The sequence below is a fragment of the Sphaerodactylus townsendi genome, linkage group LG11, assembly GCF_021028975.2.
Source record: "Sphaerodactylus townsendi isolate TG3544 linkage group LG11, MPM_Stown_v2.3, whole genome shotgun sequence".
NCBI lineage: Eukaryota > Metazoa > Chordata > Lepidosauria > Squamata > Sphaerodactylidae > Sphaerodactylus > Sphaerodactylus townsendi.
In genome coordinates, this window is record NC_059435.1 from 50,634,073 (window position 1) to 50,658,507 (window position 24,435).

General features: G+C 44.4%; 1 protein-coding gene across 2 annotated transcripts in view; it reads right to left on the reverse strand.

The window, feature by feature from the left end:
* LOC125441108 (probable acyl-CoA dehydrogenase 6) overlaps positions 1-24,435 on the reverse strand; it is a 62,792-nt gene that overhangs the window by 18,323 nt on the left and 20,034 nt on the right. For both annotated transcript variants that reach the window (XM_048511442.1, XM_048511441.1), the window contains exon 3: positions 5,730-5,859. In XM_048511442.1, the coding sequence (XP_048367399.1) occupies positions 5,730-5,859 (130 nt within the window). The remainder of the gene's footprint in view (positions 1-5,729; positions 5,860-24,435) is intronic.

The window sequence follows — 24,435 nt, forward strand, 5'->3', positions numbered from 1 at the left end:
ACATTGTAATACATCTCTGCATGGGACTGCCCTGCAAAAATTGCCATACCAAATTAATTAGTACCAACTGTTGTAGCTAGGTTAATATAGGGAATATGCCACTTCTGTACTAATAGATCAGTACTACCTTTTTGTTCCCGAACCAATAAAGCATTGGCTCTTATCTTGAAATCCTATATTGCCTTAAAGGCCTAAATCACATACTCTCTGGCCTGACAGCTTAATGTTAATCTCAGGTCCTGCTCTGCAAAGATCAAAAAGGTGTAACTAAAGAGAGGGCTTAAGTCATTGTGGTACTACGGTATGTCTGTAGAAAGCTTTCCCCTTGGTCCACTTGCACTGACTGTCCTGAAATCGTTGATTTTGTGGTCTTGATCATTCTTGAGCCCATTATGCACCAATGTGTCCTCCGCTTCAAACAGGCTTTTGCTTTAAATCATACTGTTAATTACACAAGAGCTTCAATGTATGATTCGGGTTAGATTTTGCCTTTTGCAACTGCTCTAAAGTGACTGCGCTTTTCAAAGAGGACCCCCCCCCTTTTTTTTTACTTTGCGGGGAAGGTGAAGTAAATGTATATGCAATGCCTCCTTTGGGTTTTTTCCTTCCTCCCCTCTCCTTCTGTTCCCCACCCATAACAGCATTCTCCAATATTTGTGTAATCCCACCTTCCTTCCACTTTTCTGGACAGCCCTTTTGTTGTCCCCTCCAACCTCCATTTTTCTTCTTCTCTCTGGTCAAGTGGCTTCCAGTGGATTTTATTTTTACTTTATTTTGTAATATACTTATTGATGTATTAATAATGTGAAAAATGTGCCAAATAACTGTAAACTGCAACCTTAAGACCTCTGTCTGGGGATCCATGCTGGATTCTGCCAGCCTTGGAGAGCTTGTTGCCTGCCATGCCTGTGCTAACTTGGGGAGGAATCCCACCAATTCCAAATGTAAACCCTTTGTTCAACTAGCAACCATCAGTGGATCACTACATGAATACTAAATTCATACTTATTTTGTGAAATCTACTTTGATTGGGAGTTTTTGCTGTTTCTAGTAGAATTGTGGGACACCATCAGTCCTGCTGGAGGAACAGATCAAATCCTTGCTGGGTTTCTCTATGCGTGTTTGTGATCAAGGCAGTTTCCCAACAGAAAAAGCCCCATTATCGTGGCACATGGGGGAAATGTGTTTGCTGCCTTCTTCATCCGTACCATCATTTCCCATTGGCAGTAATAACAATGCATCAATATTTTCCAATGTATCTATCAGTCAATGTTTTCCACTGGAAGTAACACCAATATATCAATACATCACATTCCTTTGAAATATGTTTAATCCGCCCCCCCAGCAAGGTCATATGAGGACAGAAGAAAAGGGGCACGTGCTGCAGGACACTGATCTGTACAGGCACAGTCCAATTATACTTTCTTCATAGTTTCTCACATGCAAAAATGGGTGGATCCCACTCATCACATGCAAATCAAGCTTGCTAATTGCACCCTTTACACTTGTTAAAAAAGGCAAATGGTTCTTTCTCCCACCCTGGACATTCCACAGGTATATATACTCCACTTGCTTTACTACCATCGGAAGATGCCAGCCATAGATGCAGGTGAAACATCAGGAGAAAATGCTACTAGAACAAGGCCATACAGACCGGAAACCACACACCACCCAGGGGCGTAATGAGGCAGCCCTGGGCAAACTGTAGCCCTGGGCAAAAGCCACGGAGGTTGGATGCCCCCCCCCCCATGGGTGGCCACTCCACCACGACCAAATTTTTTTTGCACCAGGACATTGGTGCCTGCAGGGGGCGCATTTTTGGATGTATCAGCACCAAAATGTCAGGGTATCATCTGGTATCTGTCCTAATGGGAACCCTAAAGTTTGGTGCACTTTGGTTTAGGGGGCCCAAAGTTATGGACCCTCAAAGGGGGTACCCCATCCCACATTCTTTGCTAAGGAGATGGGGGTTCCCCTTTTGAGGGTCCATAACTTTGGACCCCCTGAACCAAACTGCACCAAACCTTGGGGGTGCCATCATGACAGTCTCCAGATGATACCCTGAAATTTTGGTCCTGATACGTCCAAGAATGCCCTCCCTGCAAGAACATCCTGAAATTTGCCCAAGAATCTTTGTTCTGCATTGAGTTTTCTGCATTGCTGTCAATGAAGGTTGCAGGCTGGGGGGGCACATTTCTGAAGGAACAGTCTCAAAACTTTCAGGGTCTCATCAGGAGACTGCCCTAATGATTCCCCCCAAGTTTGGTGCAGTTTGGTTCAGGGGGGCCAAAGTTATGGACCCTCAAAACTGTAGCCCCCATCTCCTATTAGCTCCTATTGGAAACAATGGGGGACAGGGGCACCCCCTTTGGGAGTCCATAACTTTGGACTCCCTGAACCAAACCCCACCAAACTTGGGGGGGTCGCATAAGGACAGTCTCTTGATGATACGCTGAAATTTTGGTGCCGCTAGCCTAAAAACTGTGCCCCCTGCAGGCCAAAAATGGAAAACCACTAAAATACCCAAAAACGAGCCCAGCATTTTGATGCCCCCCACAAGGGGGGGCATCAAAACATAATAATCAGGTGGGCAGCTGCCCACCTTGCCCAATGGGCATTACGCCAGTGACACCACCCCAGTGATTCCAGCCATGAAAGCCTTCGACTATATGCCCATTTAGGTCATCAGCTTCCAGTGGCTATATTACATTTCCTTAGAACACACTCTAGTTTGATCTGAATTATCCAGGGAAACCAGAAATAAAAACTAAAATATTTACTGCAGACCGCTTAGTATACAGAGATGGTGCTACAGCATATAGCTTTGAGGGCTACCAAGCCAAACCACTGAGCTGGCTTTGGTATGAAACCTCACATAGATCAAAAGGGTTTCTGGTTTAGGTTTTTATTCTTTTATCTATTTACATACAAGAGGAAAAGCCAGTAAACATCCAAGGCTCAAGACTCTCCCCAACCTCCACATGCATTACTCCCTTAGAGCTATAACTTTTATCCATACTAGCAACATGTACCATTTCAATATATGAATGGTCCATTTGAAATTTTGCTATCCTTTGGTATAGAAATGTCAGAGTATGTTAGGTTATTAAAATACACAGATTAGAACACAGGTTTCCATTTCTAGATTCTAGCATAAAACCATAAGCCTCTTACGCCAGCATTTCTCAATGCAGTCTGCCATTTTGCTGCCCAGTCTTGCACCATCAGGCCATAAGTATATCTAGCTCAGTGTTGTCTACGATGATGGGTAGTATCATACAGCATGTTTTCCTGGCCCAGATACCTGATATTCTTTCAATGATGCCAGAATAAAACCTGGGACCTTTTATGTGCAAAGAATGTATTCTTCCATTGAGCTACAGCTCCTTATGCTAGACCCAAGTGCTCATAAATGTGTGGCAAACAACATCCATGTCCCTTTCTCTCCTATCCTAGATTCATCTAGATCAGGGGTAGGGAACCTGCGGCTCTCCAGATGTTCAGGAACTACAATTCCCATCAGCCTCTGTCAGCATGTCCAATTGGCCATGCTGGTAGGGGCTGATGGGAATTGTAGTTCCTGAACATCTGGAGAGCCGCAGGTTCCCTACCCCTGATCTAGATTGTTACCCTTTTTGTAGGGGTTTTGTATAGCTAGTGAATTTCTGTGATTAGCATACTGGAAGCCGTCTTTGCCACTTGGTTGGAAAACACTGCAATAAGCTGAAACGCAGAGGGGGAATTAAGCCATGATCCAGCTATTTATTGATTTATTTTAAAGCCACTGGGAAAAATTAAAAATAATAAAAGTCTGTCCTGGGGACTACCTTCCACAGTCTATTGCATAAAGCTGCCATTTTATCCTCTATAGTGCAATTCCGAAGGAGGTGATTAAGTGTAGAACTATAGCTCCTGAATGTGGCCAGTTGGTTTATACCATGCATGTTTAAGGCACAGGGGAAAAATATTATTTGGAAAGATTTCTCAGGAGGAAGTTTTCAGGTTTACGACTATCTGAACCAAGAGTTGGTATATGATAAATCATGAAAGAACATCTACATTTCCACCTTGTCCATTCACGCTGAAGCGTGGCGGTGTTAATTCAGAAAGGAATGACAGTGGGGAATGAGACAGACAGCCCCATTTGAAGGGGGGCTGAATCCGCTCTGGGAGCAGTGCACTGGCTGCACTGGTGGACTCGTCCTCCCCAGGGCACTTACCGCAGTGGAACAGCCATCCCACCAGTGTAAAACAGCCGTCCCTTCCCCCACTAATAACTCATTTTTACCTTGCTGGCTCATCTCATTGATGTATACCATGAACACTTTTATCTCAAAAGCCTCTGACTTTCCAATATGATAAGCAGAAGTTTAGATAAACTAGAATCATTCTTGGTATTCTGAAAAACTGAAAACATAATAATCAGGAAACTCAGATATTGCAATATGATATTGCTACTTCTTGCTTAATTAGCAAAGCATCCCATGATCTTTATTGCATTTTTTGCCTTCACAACAACCCTACTGAATAGATCATTACATAGAAAAGAAATCACATATTCAAGCTGATTACATGTTTCATTATGTATTAGCATCCTGCCTCCAACTGGCCCTTTTTTGTAGCCCCCTTCAACTCATTGACTTGGATATAATGTCTGCTGGATCTTCATTCTCCTTTACATCTGATGAAGCAAGCTTTGGCTCATGAAAGCTTAGACCCTGAAAATTTTTGTTGGTCATTAAAGTGCTACTGGACTCCAGTTTTGTTCTACAACCTGCCCCAATATGCCACAGAGGTTACTAGCAAGAAAGAAAAAATTATCTGCACAATGACCATGAATCATGCAGTGAGTGATGCTCAATAGGACGGGGGAAATGAAGTTTTTCCATGGTTGTGCTAATCCCTATGGCCAATACGTTATCAAGACGTGTAGAGAGAAGTTTAGAATTGTTTTATATGGATTATGTAAATGTGGTTTCATGATAAGATGGATAGGAAGGAATAGGAAGGGGCTCAGGGAGGGTTACAACAGATTAAAACACACTAAAACTGTAAATAGACAAAGGGTTAAAATTATAAAACTAATTCCCTCACCATTCCCCTTCCCCCCCACCCACTCCAGAGGCTGAAAGGAGATGATGGTGAAATTGGATCCAACTGGCTAGGTGGAAAAGGCCTGGTTGAACAACCAAGTTTTGCAAGCCCTACAAAACAGAGATAGTTCCTGCAGGGCTCTGACCTTAGCTGATTATTTGTTCCACCAGGCCAGAGCCAGGACCAAAAAAGCCCTGGTTCATGTTAAAGCCAGCCGGTCATCTCTCGATCCAGGGACCTACAAAAAATTCCCCTTCGATGAGTGTAGGGGCCTTGAAGGGCGATACGGGGCAATGCAGTCGTACTGCACGTAGATTCATAAAACTTAATATTTAATACTTTCCCTGCAAGCTCAAAGTACTTCACATACATTATTTCAATAATCCTTTGTGTGAAAGAAATAACAGTGGCATGCTGAAAGACATACCGTGGATGAAATGAACGAGGACCTTTTGAATCCTTCTTGCCCAATTTTGTTATGTACATAATAGTTACTATTATTCCGCATACAACCAAATTGCATACCTATTTTTATCCTTTTGTTCCAAGGATTCTGAAATCCTATGACTTCCAAAAGGAAAACAAAATTTAAGTGGAGATAAAGGGAGTCAGTGTTCCTTGTTGGAAAAAGTTACCTTGCAAGGGCTGGAGTAGCCATGTCTGATTGCACTCCAATGGCCATGGGCACACCACCGCAGCGAATATTTCCCAACTCTTCTGCCACTGCTAAGCTGTAGGAAAAGTCCAATCCCAGGCCACCATATTCTGGATATAAAAATGATTAGCATATGTTTAAAACAATGTTTAAACTATATTTGAACTCATAGAAGTGGACCCAATTTTCCCTCTATTTAAAACATGTCAGTCCACCTTTCTACAATAAATGGACTCAAGGTAGATGAAGAATCTTCTACGGAAGTCCTCCTGTGTCACTTAGCAGAAAGGAGTCATCAGATCCAACCCACAGTTTTCAAACATACAGTTTTCCCAGCAAAATTTTGATAACTTAAGAGGATCGAGAGGCCATCAGAGTGAATGCTGTCACTTCGCTCCATCTACCAGCCCCCCCGCCCCCGAAAAAAACCTCTTAATTTTGGCCACAATACACAAAGCCACCCAGTCAAGATTTCAACAGACTATCAGGGTTTCTGTGGCTAACGCATCCTAGAAAACTTTATTTCACTGTGTAAAGAAAGCCAAAAACACTTACATTTTTAAAATCAAATATAAAATGTACAACATACTATTAGCAGACCTTTGGGGAAACAGGCCTTGAAGACTGATCTAGAACAATTGAGTCGGAGCAGCGTTCGCGAGCAACAAGGTAAGTGGGGGTCTTTTCCTTCCCACTGGGCCGGGGGGGGAGGGGGCCGGCGGGACAGGCCTCGTGCCTCCCGCCATGCACAGCCGCTGCCGCGGCCTTTCTCCGGCTCCTGCCGGCAATGTGGGAGGCGGCCGGGGGCCTCGCGCCTCCGGCCGCGCACAGGAATGGGGGAGGCGGACGAGGGGCCTTGCGCCTCTGGCAGCGACAGCCTTTAACCCGCCGCCCAGCTAAGCCTTATCCAAGCTGGCTACCGCCAGCAGTAGGGGAGGCCCGGCCGGGGGCCTGGCGCCTCCGGCCAGCGCACGAGTCGCCGCCCAGCGGCCTTTCTCTCAGACTCCTCGCCCGGCGACAGGAGTACGGCCGGGGGCCTCACGCCCCGGCCACGCACAGCCGCCATTGCGGCCTTTCCTGCCGGCTACGGTGGGGAGGCGGCCGGGGGCCTCGCGCCTCTGGCCGTGGACAGCCGCCGTTGCGGCCTTCCTGGCCGGCCCCGACAGTCAAGGGGGGCGGCGGCGGGGGCCTTGCGCCTTCTGCCCCGCATGGCCGCCGCCGCGGCCTTCCTGGCCGGCTTTCGCCGGTTGGTGGGGGAGGCGGCCAGGGCGCCCTCACCTGTTCCCCCCCCCCCCCGTTCAGGCTTCCATTCTTACTGGCCTCATTTCCGGGATGGATAGGGTAATCTTATTTTACATTTTGTGGTGCTTGCTTACCCATGTAAGGAACTTGTTTGGATTCTATGTCCTAACCCTTTCCTCATGTTCTCCTTGCTATCCCTCCCTGCCGCAGTAGATAGAGAGTGCTTGGCCTGCATATCGCTTTTACCTGGGTAAATTTTCGCACATCTCACATATTATGGCTCCTGCAAAGGGTCAGAAGTCCAAGGCCCCTAAGAAGGGGTGTGTGTCCGATGGTTTTTCCAGAGCCCAAGGGGAAAGCCCAACAGAGGTCCCAGAGAGCAGCCAGGCCAAAAGGGCTAAGAGCGCCCAGGCTACAGCGGCTACCCAGCGGGTGCCACGACTTCTCACCCGCTCTGGAAAGGGGTATGGGGGCTCTTTTTCTACGGCCACCAGGGCCGCCCCCCAGGACGGTCCTAAGGGCAAGCGAAGGGCCAGCTTAAACGCTCGGGTCTCCAGGCGAGCCAATAGCCCTACTCGTTCATTATCGCCTCAGCCACCTGCCCGGAAGCCCAAAGATCACAAGGGCGGCCGAAAAGGGAAGCGTGTTAACCCACGCTCGTCAACCAACAACCCTTTTTCTTAGTATGGGTCCTCTCTTTATGAGAAATATGGCCAAGTCCATGATGCAGCTCTCCAAGAGCGGGAATTGGTCTCACGCCCAGGAGCAGGCACCAGGATTCCAGGCGGCTTCCCAGCACTAGGCTGACTACATGCGGCTAGGGGACTCCCAGGGGAAGGGGAGGTTTTTTCCTTATCTGACCAGGTCGACAGTGGAGAGACTGGAGAGTTCTCATCGGACAGCGAATTAGAAGAAGAACAAAAGCAGCCTCAGCGGTCACGTCACGGGAAACGCAAGGCCAGTCACGGCAGACGTTCCAGGAAGCACAGGGACACATCTTCATCCTGGAAGCACAGGGACATGTCTTCATCCAGTGAGTGGTCCTCAGATGAGGACTCTGCTCAGGCAGATGGGTTTTATTGGGTGTCAAGGGAAGGCATCCCTGCCTTACCACCCTCCTTGGCCAAGCGGCGAGAAATCTTAGTCCTAGGCCTACCACCACGGGATGGGGCGGACCAGGACCTCAGTCCCTGTCCAATGGCGAGATGCTTCCAGGACCCCGGAGGTGGCGCACCTGCCCAGGAAACTTAGGGAAAGGGCACTGGAGGGGCTATTATGTCGACATTTTTGATTTTGTAGTGCCAGAAGAGGCCCAGGAGGTTACAGGGAGTTCCTCTAAGCGGGGCTCCCGGCCACCAAGGGTGGAACGGACCTTCAACAACTGGCTTTCAGGCTTTGGGGAATATTCCATGCTCATTATCAGCTTACTCCGCTCTCAGGCGTGGCAGCTAAGCAGGCACACTATAACAAGCGTGCTGAGGGCACGGGTCAGATCATAGCATTCATGGGGAGACGGCGGCCACTAGGGAATTACTGATGAGCAGTTCAGGAAGATGGCCTCCAACTCGTAGTAAAGACAGCAGGTTGGCATCTTGTCCATGATAAATCACATGGACCATGCTACATGTGGCAGGCCAATTAGCGTCAAAACCCAACAGCCCGCCAACAGGAAGCGCCCCATGTTCCGCGGCACTGGCCGTTTAGTGTGCTGGGAATTTAACGGGGGGAAATGCCTCAGGACTAAGTGCAAGTTCGAGCATTCTTGCGAAGTCGCATGGGCCCCTACCCACGACTAGCTGCCGAAGGCGAAAGCCTTCCCTGCCTGCCTTTCGGAGCGCCCGACCCACAACCAGCCCCAACAGCAGAAATTGCAGATGGCGTGGTCGGGAATCCCGGGCCTCCTCCATGCAGCTGATAGAGGCGGGGAGACTTGGGACCTCACAGGCTTAGCCGCCTCCCATGTGAAGGTCCAGTTTTGCCACTGATCCCCTTTACTGCAGGCTTACCCCAAACAAGTTGGCGGCTCAATTTTTATTGGGGCCGGATTTCTGCTACCAAAGTTGGGTTTTAGGATTCCTTTTGCATGAGCCCCAGAGTTCCCACGGATTGGTTGGAAGAGCCTTAAATCAGCCAGGGATCTGCCCCGTAGTGGTGGAGGATAAGATTAACAAAGAATTACAAGCTGGCAGGATGGCTGGCCCATTTTCATCCCTCCTGCCCAACCTTAGGAGTGTCCCCTGTAGGGGTGGTCCCCAAGAAAGGCGCCAGGGGAGTTTGAATGATAAACCACCTTTTCATTATCCCACCGGGCTAACTTCAGTGAGCGATGAGCATCAACTCAAGTCAAGCTCTGTCAGTTGTATGCTTCCTCTTAGATCACATGCTATTGTACCCTCATCCCGCTCCTGTGGCCATCGCCTTCGGCACAGATGGCAAGCAGTGTGATATTCAGTTGAAGCTTCTTCCACCTACTGCCCATACATCCCGGATGACTCTCTGTCTGCTGGGTTTTAAAAGTTTCAGGGCCGATGGATTTGCGTCGATAGAAGCAATGCCAATGGAAAGGTGCTCTGTGGCATGTTTGAAAGCTTCCGAGACCTTTAGCACATTTATAGAATGGGCTGCCAAGGGACGAGACTTCCTCTCCGCATATAACACACTACTTGGATGATTTCTTGATGATCATAGGAAAGGCTACAGCACAACGCAGTGCGGCTGGCAGGCTGAGAGAATTCATGGAGCTGGCGGCAGAGCTGGGCATCCCTTTGGCGAGCGAGAAGACAGAGGGCCCCACTTCCTCTTTGGTCTTTTTAGGGATCACACTGGACACCGTGAGGGGCGCTTCTAGCCTGCCACCAGATAGGCAGAGAAAATCCTTTCACTCCTGCAGGATTTTTTGCGAGCGCAGTAAATGCACCCTCAAAGGAAATGCAGGCGGTCTTGGGTCACCCTAAATTTCGCTTGCCGGGTGGTGTCTCAGATTGCGCCCATTCTGTGCCCGTTTGCTCTCAGGCCACAAGGGGGATTACTGACCCCCATCGGTATATCCATTTAACCAGGGGTATCAAGGCAGATTTGTCAATTTTGGGTAGAATTCCTGAAACAGGCTGCTGTGGTGTGTCATTATGGCAGTCCCCTCTTTACGCACATTTCTAACCCCAGGTGCAGTCGGATGCATCCGGAAGTACTTGGGTTTTGGGGTCTTTTTTGAAGGTCGGTGGTGTACTTAGCGCTGGCCGGTGGGGAATTAAGAGATGACAGGAGTCCTGCGGGACTTAACTTTCTTAGAATTTTTCCCCATACTAGTGGCGGTGTGCTTGTGGAAGCACGGCTTTAGAAGACCCGCCAGGGTTCTGTTCTGGTGTGACAAGCGCAGCAGTGGTCCAGGTAGTCAATAAGCAGTCCCTCTCGTTCTAGGCGAGGTCCATGCGTTTAAATTCGCGAGGTTTGTAACCAGCACAAGCTTGATTAATAACATCTCGTTTTCAGCCAGGCACGTGCCAGGAGTGGATAACGGCATAGCTGACGCCCTTTCCAGATTCCACATGGACCAAATTCCGGGCTTTGGCCCCAGAGGCGACAGCTAACCCTGACCTCTTTCCTCAGAGATTGTGGAACCCTGGAGCGGATTAGGTAGCCATGGGCATCAGGGAATCGTTGGCACCAGCGACACGTCGAACTTACCAGAGGGGACTACAGAACTTCCTGGAATTCCACTTTCGGCGATGCGTTAGGCAGGCACAAAGTCCGCCTTATTCGGAAGAAGCTATCCCTGCGATACCTGGCTCACCTGCGGCGGGGCCGATTACAGTAGCCGCGGCGGCAGCGTCTTTATGGCGGCAATTATCGTTTCACTGCAAAATCCTCCTCTCTTCCCGACCCATCCCATCTTACACTGCCCATGAGGCCATAAAAGGGTGGAGCTGGGATGAAACCCCACCAAACAGGACGGTCGGCGCCCTGTTTCCCTGTCCCTGCTTAGGAAGATCCTGTCCACCCTCCCCTTGGTTTGCAAGTCCCGTTTTGAAACCTTGTTGTTCAGGGCGGCCTTTGGCTTGGCATTCTTCAGGGCTTTTAGGAGTAGCGAACTGGTTTCAAAATCCCGCCATGATAATTCCAGGCCAGAGCTGTAGCATGGGATGACATCGGACACATCTCTGACCAAACTGCCTTACACATTCCACCTTCGCCGGTCAAAAACCGACCAACTAGGGAGGGGCACAGATGTGATTATCCGGCCAACCCCGTCAGGCCTCCCCTGCCCTGTCTCTTTGACCGAGGCTTACCTAGCTGCACGCCCTGACATCCCAGGCCCGCTGCTCATACACAAGGATGGGGCCTGCTTGTCTCGCTACCAGCTGGCCAGTGTGTTCTGGATGTGTCTCAGGAGACTTCACCTGCCACACATGTCCTTTGGCCTGCACTCTTTTAGAATTGGAGCGGCATCCACAGCCGCTGCCCTAGGATGGCCAGCTGAACGCATTCAGGCATTAGGCAGATGGCGATCCACCACCGCTTACAAGGGTTACATCAGGCCCTTCGCGCATCCCAGCAAATTAAATTAAGCCTGTTTTTCAGTTTTCCCAGGTCTCGGCATATGGATAGTTGGGCACAGCATCATCCACTGGGCATCTGCGCTCACTGGCGTCTTCATCTGGATGGGGATGGAACTTGGGTCTGCCACCAGGGAACCGGGTTTTAGGTGAAGTTCGACTTCAGCGGAAGATACGGTGGGATGCCCACTTATTGCGCCCGTGCTGCACAGGACAAGATGGATGGTTGTTTGGGGCTCCACATGCCCATCATCATTCACCTCGGGAAGAAGAGTGATCTACCGGCGCACCAAAGAATTTCATTACTTCATAAGATGCGAGAAGATCTGGAACTGATCCGTGGAATGTTTCCAGGGACCATGCTGTTCTGGTCTAAGCTGCTGGAGAGGCGCAGCTGCCGGGGCGCCATCTTTCCGAAGCAAGTGGACTTGGCCAGAATTAACACCTGCCGTGCAGTGTCGAGATTTGTTCAGTCATTAGGGGGTCGGTGCATTGCTCATTGGGACATTACACATAAGCTGGCCCCACTTTATCGAGATGACGGGGTTCACTTATCTTCCTGGGGAATGGACTGTTGGCTGCATAGCATACGTGGAGAATTGTGTGATTGGCTCAAGGTTTAATTGGCGTTGGCGGGAGCTGGAGGCCAGCTCTCTGGCGGATTGCGCATGGGGGACTGATCTTTAGTTTGGGTCAGCGGGTGAAATACCCGCTTTATTGGAACCTCCTTATGAGGTTTGGGGCGGAGCAAGCCAAGGGGTAACCTGCCCAGGCGATGGCAGCTTATATGGCTTCCAGCCCCTGGCAGCAACGGAGTCTTCAGAGGAAGTGGCAGCCGCCCATCTGGAATCTCACAGCTGCTCCAGCGTGCATTCATTTTCCATCAGCAGGCGTGCTGTAGAAAATGTAGGTGTCTGGGGGACAGCACTCGGGCTGCCCAGCACACAGATCAGACCCCCATGCTGCGCCATACGCTTTGTTTTTTCTTGAACCAATTTTGTAAAATAAAATGGCTATGGCCAACTTTTTCCACACAATAAAAGTATTTTGTACTCTTTTACTTAGTAAAGGTAGGAGGATTTTAGCTACTTACCTCAAGCAGCAACAGAAACAACAATAAACGAATTGTTGTCTTAAGAAATGCTAGCTTATCTGTAAGGAATTTAGCCCTCTGTACTACTTTTAGCTCTTGCAGGAAAAAAGACAGCCCAAGTTCCTGACTTCTTTCCCCTATCCAAGTTAAATGCACCTGAAAAGGATACATTTTCAACTGGGGAGGTGATCCAGGAGGAAGAACTGAATCTCCCCCTCCCATGGGACCAATCTACCCCCCCACCCCCACCCACCACCACCTTACTGCGTTTGAAGGCCCAAACCCCCACATTGAAACTTCTGATTATGGATGCTGCCCAGTTGGTCACCAAGATCTCATGCAGTGAATAGGCTGCAAATTCGCAGCAACATTATGGAAGGATGTCCATATGGTAAATGAAGGAAAATATTCTACTTCTAGCCCTTTTCTTATCAACTTGTGGAAAATGAAGAAAAAATATTCTACTGCTAGCCTTTTTCTTTCCAATTTGTGGAAATGTCAGATCTCCAAGGGGAAGAAAACTTCAGGAAAGTTTGAAAAATGATATCCGTAATGTAAAAAGCTCCCTTCCAAAACCCAGAGGGAGGATAAGGGCTGTTTTACATTATAGTTTTAGAGGGAGGAAACATTTCTAAAACAAAATATAAATTAATTGGCCTTTTTCTTAATTTGTTTATTGATGACACTGAACAAGTAGACATAGCAAACTTTGCTAAGCAATGGCTAATGAATATCTAGGGTATCAACATGACAGTTATGTGGGTCTGAACTCTGATTTACAGGGAGTGTTTATATGGGGATGCATTCAAAATGTGGTGCTCCTTCTTAATGGGGTCCAGTCCACTTTTCCACTTCAGAATTTTACTTCCACTTCAGAATTTTACTTCAGGGAGCCATGTGCAGCCTCTCCAGTAGTTGTTTCTATGGAAATAAAACCTTGAAGAATCCCATGCATTATACAAGATCTGGTATAGAACAGGACGTTCTATACAACATACTCAATACAACTCTACCATTTCCATAATCAAACAACAGGCAATGAACCCAGAAAATAGATACAGGTTGGCCTAATACTGTCTTTTAGAAAAGCTGCCAGTGGCTTCAGATACTGTTAGTATGTCCAATGATTTCAGGTGAAATTATCTCTAGAAAATTAGCTATGGGTGTCATTTCTTTTTAAAACGGCTTTTAAAAGGGGGTTTTAAAAGGATTTTCCAAAGATTCAAATTCACCACACCCTGTATCACACATTCACGCACATTCTGCTTCAACTTACTAAAGACATTTTCTAGAAAATAACCTGTCACATACATTCTATTTTTAAGTGCCAAGGCACAAAACAAAAGACTTTTACTTGGCCATTTGGAACATTTCAATTTCACTCAAATGAAAATATTTCCCATTTATTTCATTTAAATGTGCTTTTTTACGGAACAAATCTTCAAGAGGAAGTGATAACATGAAAGGAAGTTAATGGATTTTTCAAATGTATGAGTTAATTTATATATGAGTTTTTATAAGTGAGTTAATGGATTTTTTAATGTTCTATATAAAAAATTGGAAGAGGTTACATTAAATTATTGTATACTTTTTCCGTTAATATTAATCGCCACTCTGTTAAACTCACAAACTGACCAGTGGATTTTTCAGGGTTCACATTCATAAGTACCAAGGCCATGAGAAACACATACGCTGCTGCTGTTCACATGACATAACAGCTGTGTATGAGGAGGACTGCAGGTAATGCCCTCTCTTATTTGCAGTTGGTGGGATCCCAGTATGCACGCTTGTAACATCTGAAAAAACAACCCTACAGTGGCAGAGTAATACAGACTGTATTCTTTGCTCAGTCTTACAGACATCGGGGGGGGGGGCAGGGGGTTGGTGATGTGATTGAATTCAGTCAGCTATAATTCAATCTTCCATTGTGGCTGTGGTAGCCAAAAAGAGGAAATGAGGGTAACTGCACTGGTCTCTCAATTAAATTCAATGAGTGCTTTAACTAAAATGAGTCTGGGGGGGGGGGAATGGGGGGGCTGTCAGCGATGGCATTACATCACTTTCCAGGAAAATCTACAAGTGGCATCATGCCTCTCTAGGAATCACCAGAAACTCTGTTGTAAAACCACAGGTTTTCCAATTATTCCCAGAGAGAGGTAACAGTACTTCCAGTTTTTCCCCAAAAGTGATGTCACACTGTTGGCCAAACAGTCTTTTTTAACATTTTCTCTGTAAATTCAGGCTGAGAACAAGGGATCCCCTATCCCCCACAAACCTGGTTTTAACATCAAAGTCCTTCTAAACTCTACTTATTCCAGCCATCCCTCCAACCTCACTAAATCTACTTTTAAATACTTAGGCTTCAAATGTGATTATAGCTGCCCACAGTGCAAATACATCACTACCTGAATCTGATTCAGAGGCTGCTGAAGCAATGTCTCTAACATTAGTGTATTAGCTTTTCCTTAAGCTGTGGCAGAAATTCAACAGCATGAGCAATCCCCCCCCCCCCCCAATAATATTCCCCATGGCACAGACTGGTAAGTTGTACTGTAGTCAAAGCTCCGCTTGTGACCTGAGTTTGACCCTGATGGTGTTCCAATTAGGGCTGCCAATGACAACCCCTCAGTGGGGGGGGGATCCACACCCCCAGGTCCTGTTGCCCACCACTATTGGAAATGGTGGCTGAAGAAAAAATTAAAAAGAAAATAAAAAGAAAGCATCATTATAGGAAGTTCTTGCCATGGCGTTTGGGGCAGTTCCTAGAGCTACATTGAAGTGCAAAGGATAGCTCCAGGAACTTCCTGAAACTTTGTGATAAGAACTTCGTGAAAGTATATGAGACCTTATTTTTCTTTTTAGTTTCTCTTTCAAAATGCCACTTTCTCATGCTATTTTCCAGTCGTTTCCTGGTAACCCCATGTTTCATTAACTTTCTGGGCATACGGATTTGGTGCTTCACTAGAGCTCCTTCTTACAGAAGATCTACACTCTGAACTGCACCTCCTCTACTCAAAGTAATTATTTTGCCTTCTGCCAGTGCTGAATCAATTTGGGTTGTAATAAGGACTGCTAAGGCCTCTAGGTGGGGGGAACTCCCATTGTGTACTTCTGTTCTCCAAGGCTGCTCAGTGATTCCTATGTCAGTTCTACTTTTGTACCAGAAATGACGTGACACTGCTTTCAGCATTACACCCCCAGATTCCCCCCCACCCCACAGCCCTCCTGCCAGTTGCCAGGCATTGCCAATGAGATGTTTGTTCTAGAAAAAAAGTGTTCATATCTCCAAGTCTCACAAAATAAAGTGGTCTATCAGGAAATAATACATTGTAATTTGGGTTCCACTAATTTCTGTAAATGGTGGTTAAATATGGAATGATTAGCTACTACATTCACCTTTAGTACGCACAAACATTCATCTGTAAACCCTTAGCACTGGCCAGGGTTAAGACTGGACGCCATCCATTAAATTGTGAGTGGGTTGTATTGCTGCTACTGATTTTATTGGTTTTACGTATTTTAATGATATTATGCGATGTATTTTGTATTTTGTATTTGTACACTGCTCTGAGCCCTTTGGGGGAGAGCGGTTTATTAAGTCGAATGAATAATTATAATGATAATAAACAGTGAATGAAATCTCATACTTAAGGAAAAGGAAGGGAAAATATGTTACAATCCTGCTCCATGGTAGTGGAGATGCTGTATGTCCATGGTGGCGAACCTCTGGCACTCCAGATGTTATGGACTACAATTCCCATCAGCCAATTGGCCATGCTGGCAGGGGCTGATGGGAATTGTAGTCCATAACATCTGGAATGCCAAAGGTTTGCCACCACTGCTGTATGTTTTTATCTAAGTTCAGAGACTTTGGTATCATAAAGAGTAAGTTTCATAGAACACACTGGGACTTACTTCTGAGTAGACATGTCTCTGATTTCACCTTAAGGTTCACCTGCTATTTACTTCACTTTGCTTTAACCACCAGGCAAAACACATATTTTTTACTCAGGCTTTCAATCAGACGTTTTATCTCACCAGTTTTTTAATGGCTTGCTTCTGCTTAATGGATTATTTTTATACTATGTATGTCCATAAACTTATTTTTTTATATTCTGATGTTTTAATTGTAAGTCTCTTTGAACAGGTTTCTGAAGAAGCAGCACAGAAATAAGATAAATAATGTACCAAAAATGCCAGTTCGTTCCATAAATATGAAAATTAAGAAAGGGGAAGGAATCAAGAAAGGGAAAGGAAGACCAGTTTCTCCTAATAAATTTAAGGAAGAGAGAAATTTAAAATAAAGGGTAACTTCACACCTGCTGTATTATTCATAGGCACTGCAAAGACACATATTCAGTAAGAGAATTACATAGTCTTACACTAATAGTTTCAGCATTTAAAACATCAAAACAGAATTAGGTCACACATTTTAGTTGTTGCAAATTATTAGTCTTTCTGGAAATAAATGAACAGTAATTATCAGTTAAAAAGGTGTAACAGGTGTGTAATCTATTCTAAGCAACTTGAACACCTTCATAGAGTAGAATCACAGCCTCAACAATAACAAAAGAAGAATTACTGTGCAATTCCAGAGTTATATCCTTATAATTCTGTTTAGGATTGAACTGATAGTCAGTTCAGTGAATAAAAATCAGAGCACAAAGAATCCTGTGGCCAATTACCAGACATGAGGCACTGGTAGCAGTAAAACTGAAGTCTGTTTTATAATTGCACTTGCTTGGATATTGAGTACTATCAAAATAATTCCTACAGTTAACCCACTGTCACTGGTCTGAGCAGACATGGATGATTAACTGCAAACATATTGTATTTAACTTTAAATCAAAGCATATTACAACGGCCTAATAAGTACGGCAACAAGGCCATGTTCATTAAACATTCAAGCCGCAGGATTATTTCTTGCTCCCAGTTGCCAAGGGAAAAGGGAAAAGAATGTGTGACTTAACAAAGATTAATTATCATTGATTACAGGGATTTGGCCTGTAGAATAATCAAAGTGCAATGCCCAGAATGTCGAGCACTAAAACCATGTACCCTCCACCTTAAATATTCTACAGGTGAATCAAAATTTTCAAGAAACTGAATTTCCCAGTAAGTGTGTAGGCTAGCTAGCAAATGTGTGTGATTATAAGCATTATATGCAAGGTTAACATGGCTTCCCCTCCTGTCATTAAGATAAATGTAATCATGGGAATGGTGGTTGTTTTGAAAAAGAGCAGGTACAGTTTGAAAAAAAGTCATGTATCTTTTATTAGCACCAACAAAAATAACACTGAACAGTGTGCAAATCTTCAAACTGTTTGGGATTCTTCATCAGGCTGCCTTTTTAAAGGAGCTGGGAAGCAGATATTTCAGCACCTCGTCTTGAGGCCTGTCTAGAATGCCAGGCAGATATGAACATATAAAACAGTGCTGTGTGGAGCAGGTATCAGGTTCGTCTTTGACTCTTTGAGGACAAGGGAGAATGAGATCTCCCAATAGGCAAAGGCCAGGAGCACAGGGAAAATGTGATAGTATTTATAACAAAACTGATGAATCAGCAGGTTAAGAGTCAATGGAAATCAATTGGTAATATTATCCAGTAATTGGGGGGCAAGAAACCCCATAAGTACAGTCTTCTATAATTTTCCTCCAGCTGAAAAAAAGTCCCTTTGTCAATTACATCACGTATTTGCAAAGCAGATAGGTTACAGCTAGTTCAAAAATCTTTGATTTTTGCTGCTCTTGGGAAGTGCTTCTAGAAACCTGCTAAGATTCCCACGAGGATAATTAAAAGTTGGAAACATTGATTTTCTGTCACTTTTGTTGTACAACTCATGAAGTGACAGGTTCTCCTAGCATAGTAGTGTTCAGTGTTAGCAGAGTATGGCAGGAGCTCTGCTATTATTCCAGTATGTATGAAAATAACAAATGGGTTCTGATTTCCACCAGAATCTCCACAGTCCCTGATATTAGAATGCCATGGGTTCTTTTATGTTATCATAGTTTGGGTGCAGAGAGAGGTCTTCACAATTCACGCTTCTCTAGATTCAGTCCTCAGAGTTAATGTCTCATGAAATGTATTCTTTGGAAATTAGAACTCCAAAAAAATAGGCAACCAGTGCACCATTTTTAAGGCTGACACTACACTCATAAGCAACATGAAATAGGAGTGTACATGGCCTGTGAAAAAGCCAAGTTCATTCAAAAGATATATACTCAAAATCCATTACTCTTTAGGACAGATCTATGGATTTCAGAATCAGGATGGTTTTTTTCAAGAGGAGAGGTCAGAATTTTTATGCATGCCTGTAGGAAATCTAACCTGTATCAGCACCATTTCACATTAGCTCAGATGTACATACTGTTGGCTAAAGGAGCAAGTCTAAAGTTCATGTGTGCTCTTCTATCATGATTAGAACATAAATTAATCCAATATCCTTTAAAAAGCCTAACTTGTATATCTCTTAGTTCCAGAATAATGGTGGGCAGATTGCAGTGGCATGGCGGGGGAATGGTGCACAGGGCAAAATGGCACTCAGGCCCTGCCCCCCATGGGGCCCTGCCCCCCATTATGCCCCCCTTACCTTAGTTCATCCAGTTGCTCCGGGCTTCTGCCGGGCCTGGGGAGGCGGGGGAAGGGGGATTTTCCATCTCCCACATTACGCCAATGGTGCACGCCCGGGGAGGGGCAGCCCCCCCGTGCTAGCTACACAACTGGCAGATTGTAATGGGACCAATTGCATGGCATAGTCTACATGTGGTAGGAAGTCTGAAAGACAAATAGCACCATACTGAGCATTGTTACACCTTTCTATGTCTACTAAAATTCAATGGGCTTATAAGGATGCAATGCTGCTTTCTTTCCCCCTTTTCCCAGTACTTTGACTCCAGCTTTTAGTGGCAGCAAGTCTGTTAGGAAGCAAGTCCCACTTTATTCCATCAGACTTACTGCCTGGGAAGTATTCTAATAATTGCAGCCTTTGCATACCAAATAGGAGGCAGATTACAGAGCAATAAATAAATTGAAATAGCTAAACCTTCTGAAGTTCACTAAGGCCCCTTCCGCACATGCAGAATAATGAACTTTCAATACACTTTCAGTGCACTTTGCAGATGTGGAATAGCAAAATCCATTTGCGAACAGGTGTGACAGTGGACTGAAAGGGCATTATTCTGCATGTGCAGAAGGGGCCTTAGTGAACTTCAGAAGGTTTAGCTATTTCAAGGCCTAAGTGTTTACATCTACAGATTCCAGAGTGGAAGCCCTGGTAGTCACTGAATACAAAACAATCCTCTAGCACCATGAAGCCTACTCGTATGTATGTGTATGTGTCAGAAGCTAAACAGAGTTAATACTTAGGTGATGTGTGTAAAGTGTCGTCAAGTCACAACTGACTTATGGCAACCATGAAGGGTTTTCAAGGCAAGAGATATTCAGAGATGATTTGCCATTGCCTGCCTCGATGTGGACTGACAGAGTTCTGAGAGAACGGTGACTGGCCCAAGGTCACTTAGCAGGTTTAATGTGGTAAAGTGGAGAATCGAACCCAGTTCTCCAGACTAGAGTTCTCTGGACTTAACCACTACACCATGTAGCTCTCATGAGGCCTACATAGCAGCTTAGAAACTGTCTAGTGATATAATGAAGTCCTTTCTATCATAAACATAACTAACAGATTAACCTTTTATGGAAGTAGGAATATTTTTTCCTTTGGCAGGAAATTATTTTGGAGAGAAAATAGTTGTAGTATAGCATTGCAAAAATATACATGCTCAAATTATCCCATCTGGAAGGACTGTCTATTTTTTCTACCAACCAACATCAGGTCATTTAATCAGACAGAGGAATACCCCTCACTTCTGCAAAATACTCACTGAAATGTAAATATTTTATGGTACTTAAAGAACGTGGCTAATGACAGATTGGGATGGAAGTTGATTAGTTATCAAATATTGACTTTGTTCATAGCAACTTCTGAAAAGTTTTTAGACAGAAATATTTCCAAGCTACATTGAAGTATTTTGATAATAACAATATTCAGCAAGTGATTCAAAGCACAGATTAGTTCAGAGGCGGAGCTGTAATGGGAACATCTGGAGTGACTACTCAGTATACGCCATTGCAGCTCAAGTGTGTTGGAAGGGGGGCAATGTCGGCTGTATGGGGTGGGGTGTGTTGGGGCATTTTGGGGGGCGGAAGGGAGCGCACGGGCAGTTCATGTCCCGGGCGCAGTTTCCCCTCACTTTGTCACTAGGTTAGTTCTTTCACAGACTGCATACATTTAATACTTTGCATACAAAAAGACTGATATTTTTTTCTGTGGGACTCTATTAATTGCCAAGACAGATCACTAGTAGTTACATACTTCCACATTTACAGCGTTTGTTTTTTTCAGCTGCATAATTTTAAATTGCTTTAAGCTTCAGGTGTGGATCATGTTTAATGAATATATATGTATTAAGGCTTTAGCTTCTGTTATCTTTGCTTGCTAAGGAATCCATCAGTGCTAAGCAGAACAGTCACCTCTGGAGACGTGTGCAATAAAAGATTGTAAAACTTGCAAGAAGAACTGGACATATCCAGTACAACTGGAGTGTGTATAAACGAATGAATTTAGGGTACGGCAATATGTAACCTGATTCAGAATAGCCTGATTCTTGTTTGTTTCAGTGTATAAAAGACTTGCTTTTGGCAGAGTTCCACAGAGAAACGCCTAGTGGGCACGAGCCTCATTTCTCTCGCCGGCAAACAATAAATCTTTATTTATAGAACTTCTGATGGCCATAATCTATCTTTTTGCTTATCACACGGAGGTCATTCGTGCATGCATAAATGGTATCTGAAATTTATTATATGAAAAATAACAACTTGGACGCCAAACTTGACATTGTTCATGTAAAATAGTCATTGATTGAATTAAATCATTTGTCTCTCACCTTCTCTTCTGAATCTTGCTTTCTCTCCTTAGACTCAAGGCAGCTAACAAAGCAACAATAGCAAGGACACAAAACCTTAAGTCCATAAACTAGACAAAAACAAACACGCAAGCGGAAATTTTTTTTAAAGCCTATACAAAATTAAAAACAAAGAGATTTAAAAACAAATACATTAGAAACAAATACATTAAAAACAAACATGAATTAAAACCACAGCCAAATACGCCATGACAGTTTATCCTCCACCAAGTGCCCTTTCGAATAAAACTGTCTTGCAGGCTTTCTGAAGTGTAGTTAATGAAGGTACCCTGTCCAGTAACGTTAGCATAGCTAGGTCAGCAAATTCTAAACAAGCAGCAAGCTGTAATCTTTTTCTTTAAAGCGCTCCTAGCATGGCTCTTATTCAGTTATCCATCAATAAGGCTGAGTCCAAAGGGGCTTAACTTCATTTTTACTAAGTTTAACCTCATCTCAAAGATTGTAAAAAAACCAAAACCCTCACCAACAGACAGCCAACACAACATGGAAAGTTTTTGCTGAAGCAACACAATGAGATAGTGTATGGCAACGTAGAAAAGCCACTAAACCTTGGTATCCATCATTATGAAAGCAATCAGCCGAGTACTTCTGCTGCTTAAAATTGAATTTAAGTCTCATGGAGTCTATAACTGGTGCCCAACTTAAGGCTAGAGCCTATGCCGTGGTGGCGAACCAATTGGCCATGCTGGCAGGGGCTGATGGAAATTATAGTCCATAACATCTGGAGTGCCAAAGGTTCGCCACCACAGGATCACAAGGACAATAAGATATGGATCACTGTCAGATGTTAATTCATTCAAATACATCCACAATTAATTCATTTTTGCCAATTACTACACGCACAGAATTAGTTTGAAAAAATAGTTTTTAAAAAAAGTTATAAAACCGGACAGCACTTTACGCACACACGCACGCGAGCCAGCATGGTGTAGTGATTAAGGTGTCAGACTAGAATCTGGGAAACTCAGGTTCGAATCCCCACCCTGCCATGAAAACTTGCTGGGTGACCTTAGATCAGTCACACACTTTCAGCCTCAATCCTGACAAGTATTTAGATGAGAAACTTAAAAAAAAAATAACAGGGCTGTGACTTGGGAGGCATACAATAGCATACAATCTCTGAACAACTCGTGTCTTGAAAACCTTATCAGGTTGCCATAAGTCATCTGTGATTTTATGGCTAAATAAATAAATTAATAAACAAAAATGCTGATAAAATATCCTATTAGAATAAAGCACAAGCCCATTTATCCAAACAGCTTAGAAGCCTCCAAAGTGTTTAGACAATCATGAAAGTACACACGGAAGTGCTGTTTATATAGAATTACCTGAAGATTTATGAAAATTAACATTGCTGCACAGGGAATGCTTTTCAGAGGTACAATTAAGTGATCTTTGATTCTGAACTTAATGGGACTTGGAGACCCCTTTCTTCATTAATATCAAGCATTCTGGGAACTACAATTCCCAGAATGAGCTGGGAGGAAGTACAAAACCTACATGTGTTGCTGCACAATGACTACAAAGAACATCCTAGTTTTATATGGGTGTAATGTAAATATACATAATTTCCTGTTAGCAAAAAGGTTTGGTACCCAAGCATCAATGGAATGGAGGGTGAAAACCTCCTAACTGTTGAATGAAGCCATTATGGGCTATATAACCGCTTCCAGAATCCTAGACCCAAATTATGTGAGGTTTTTCCCAAAGGTGCTAAACAACATCTGTGTCCCTTTGATTGTTATTAAGCGATGCTGTAGAGTTTTCAACATTTTGACAATAGCTTTGAGGTCCAGAGGCTCATGCAAAATTGCAGCTCATATTCTCTCAAGAGCTCTCATCACCAAATCTCCCTGAAAGTTTCAAAAATGAATCTTTGTTTCTGAAATATTCATGAGGATTCTGCCAGTCCTTTTGCACACTTGGATCAATATTATGTGTGATTACCCAGCAGGGGAGCTTTCCTGTTTTAGACTAAAAGCACTTCTGCCCAACCTGAAGTGTTCTGCTTACATCACTCCCCTAATTAAAAAGTTTGTGTGGTTTCATACTATGTTGACATTAAGAGATTTTAATGAACACAGCCTTTTCTAGCTTATTGTTTTCACAAGAGATTACACCACATTTGATTCAATTTGCCTTGAAATGTATTATTCATTCCCTCTTGTATCATTCATGTAAAATATTCAGGAGAAAAATAATGATAAAGGTCCAGATTTTAAAAAAAGAACAGGCTGCAATCTTATGCACTAGGATTACCAACCTTTGGGGGAGGGGTGTGATTATGTCCCAGAACTACAGTGCATTTCCAGAAAACAGGGTTGTAGAAAATGCCTGCTTTGTATTGCATGCTATCCTGCTGAGGTCCTTCCCCAGTGTTTTATGGTGGCCACCCTACTATGCAAAAACATTCTGCAACCCTACTGCACACACATACTTGGGAATAAGTCCCGCTGACTTCACTGGGGCTTACATTCAAGTAATCACGTAGAAGAGGACTCTGTGATGTTCTCTACTCTCACCCATTAAAGTTAATAATGCATCACAACTAACAGAGGCCAATTCTGCACAGCATAATTTTACCAAGTTACATTCGATATTGTAAAATCCAGGTCTATTTTATCCTGGTTTCTCCCTTCACGTGGGTCCTGTTTCCATGAAGGAATCGAGTGAAGATCAGGAGAAAATGCTCCAGGTTTTTTTTTGCATGAGCCTATTTTTTTGTATTTACACCACAAGCGTACCTGTGCATGTGCGAAGATCCCCAGTGTCCTGAGTTCTGACTGGTTGTTCTTTTTGGGCTGCTACTTGAATGA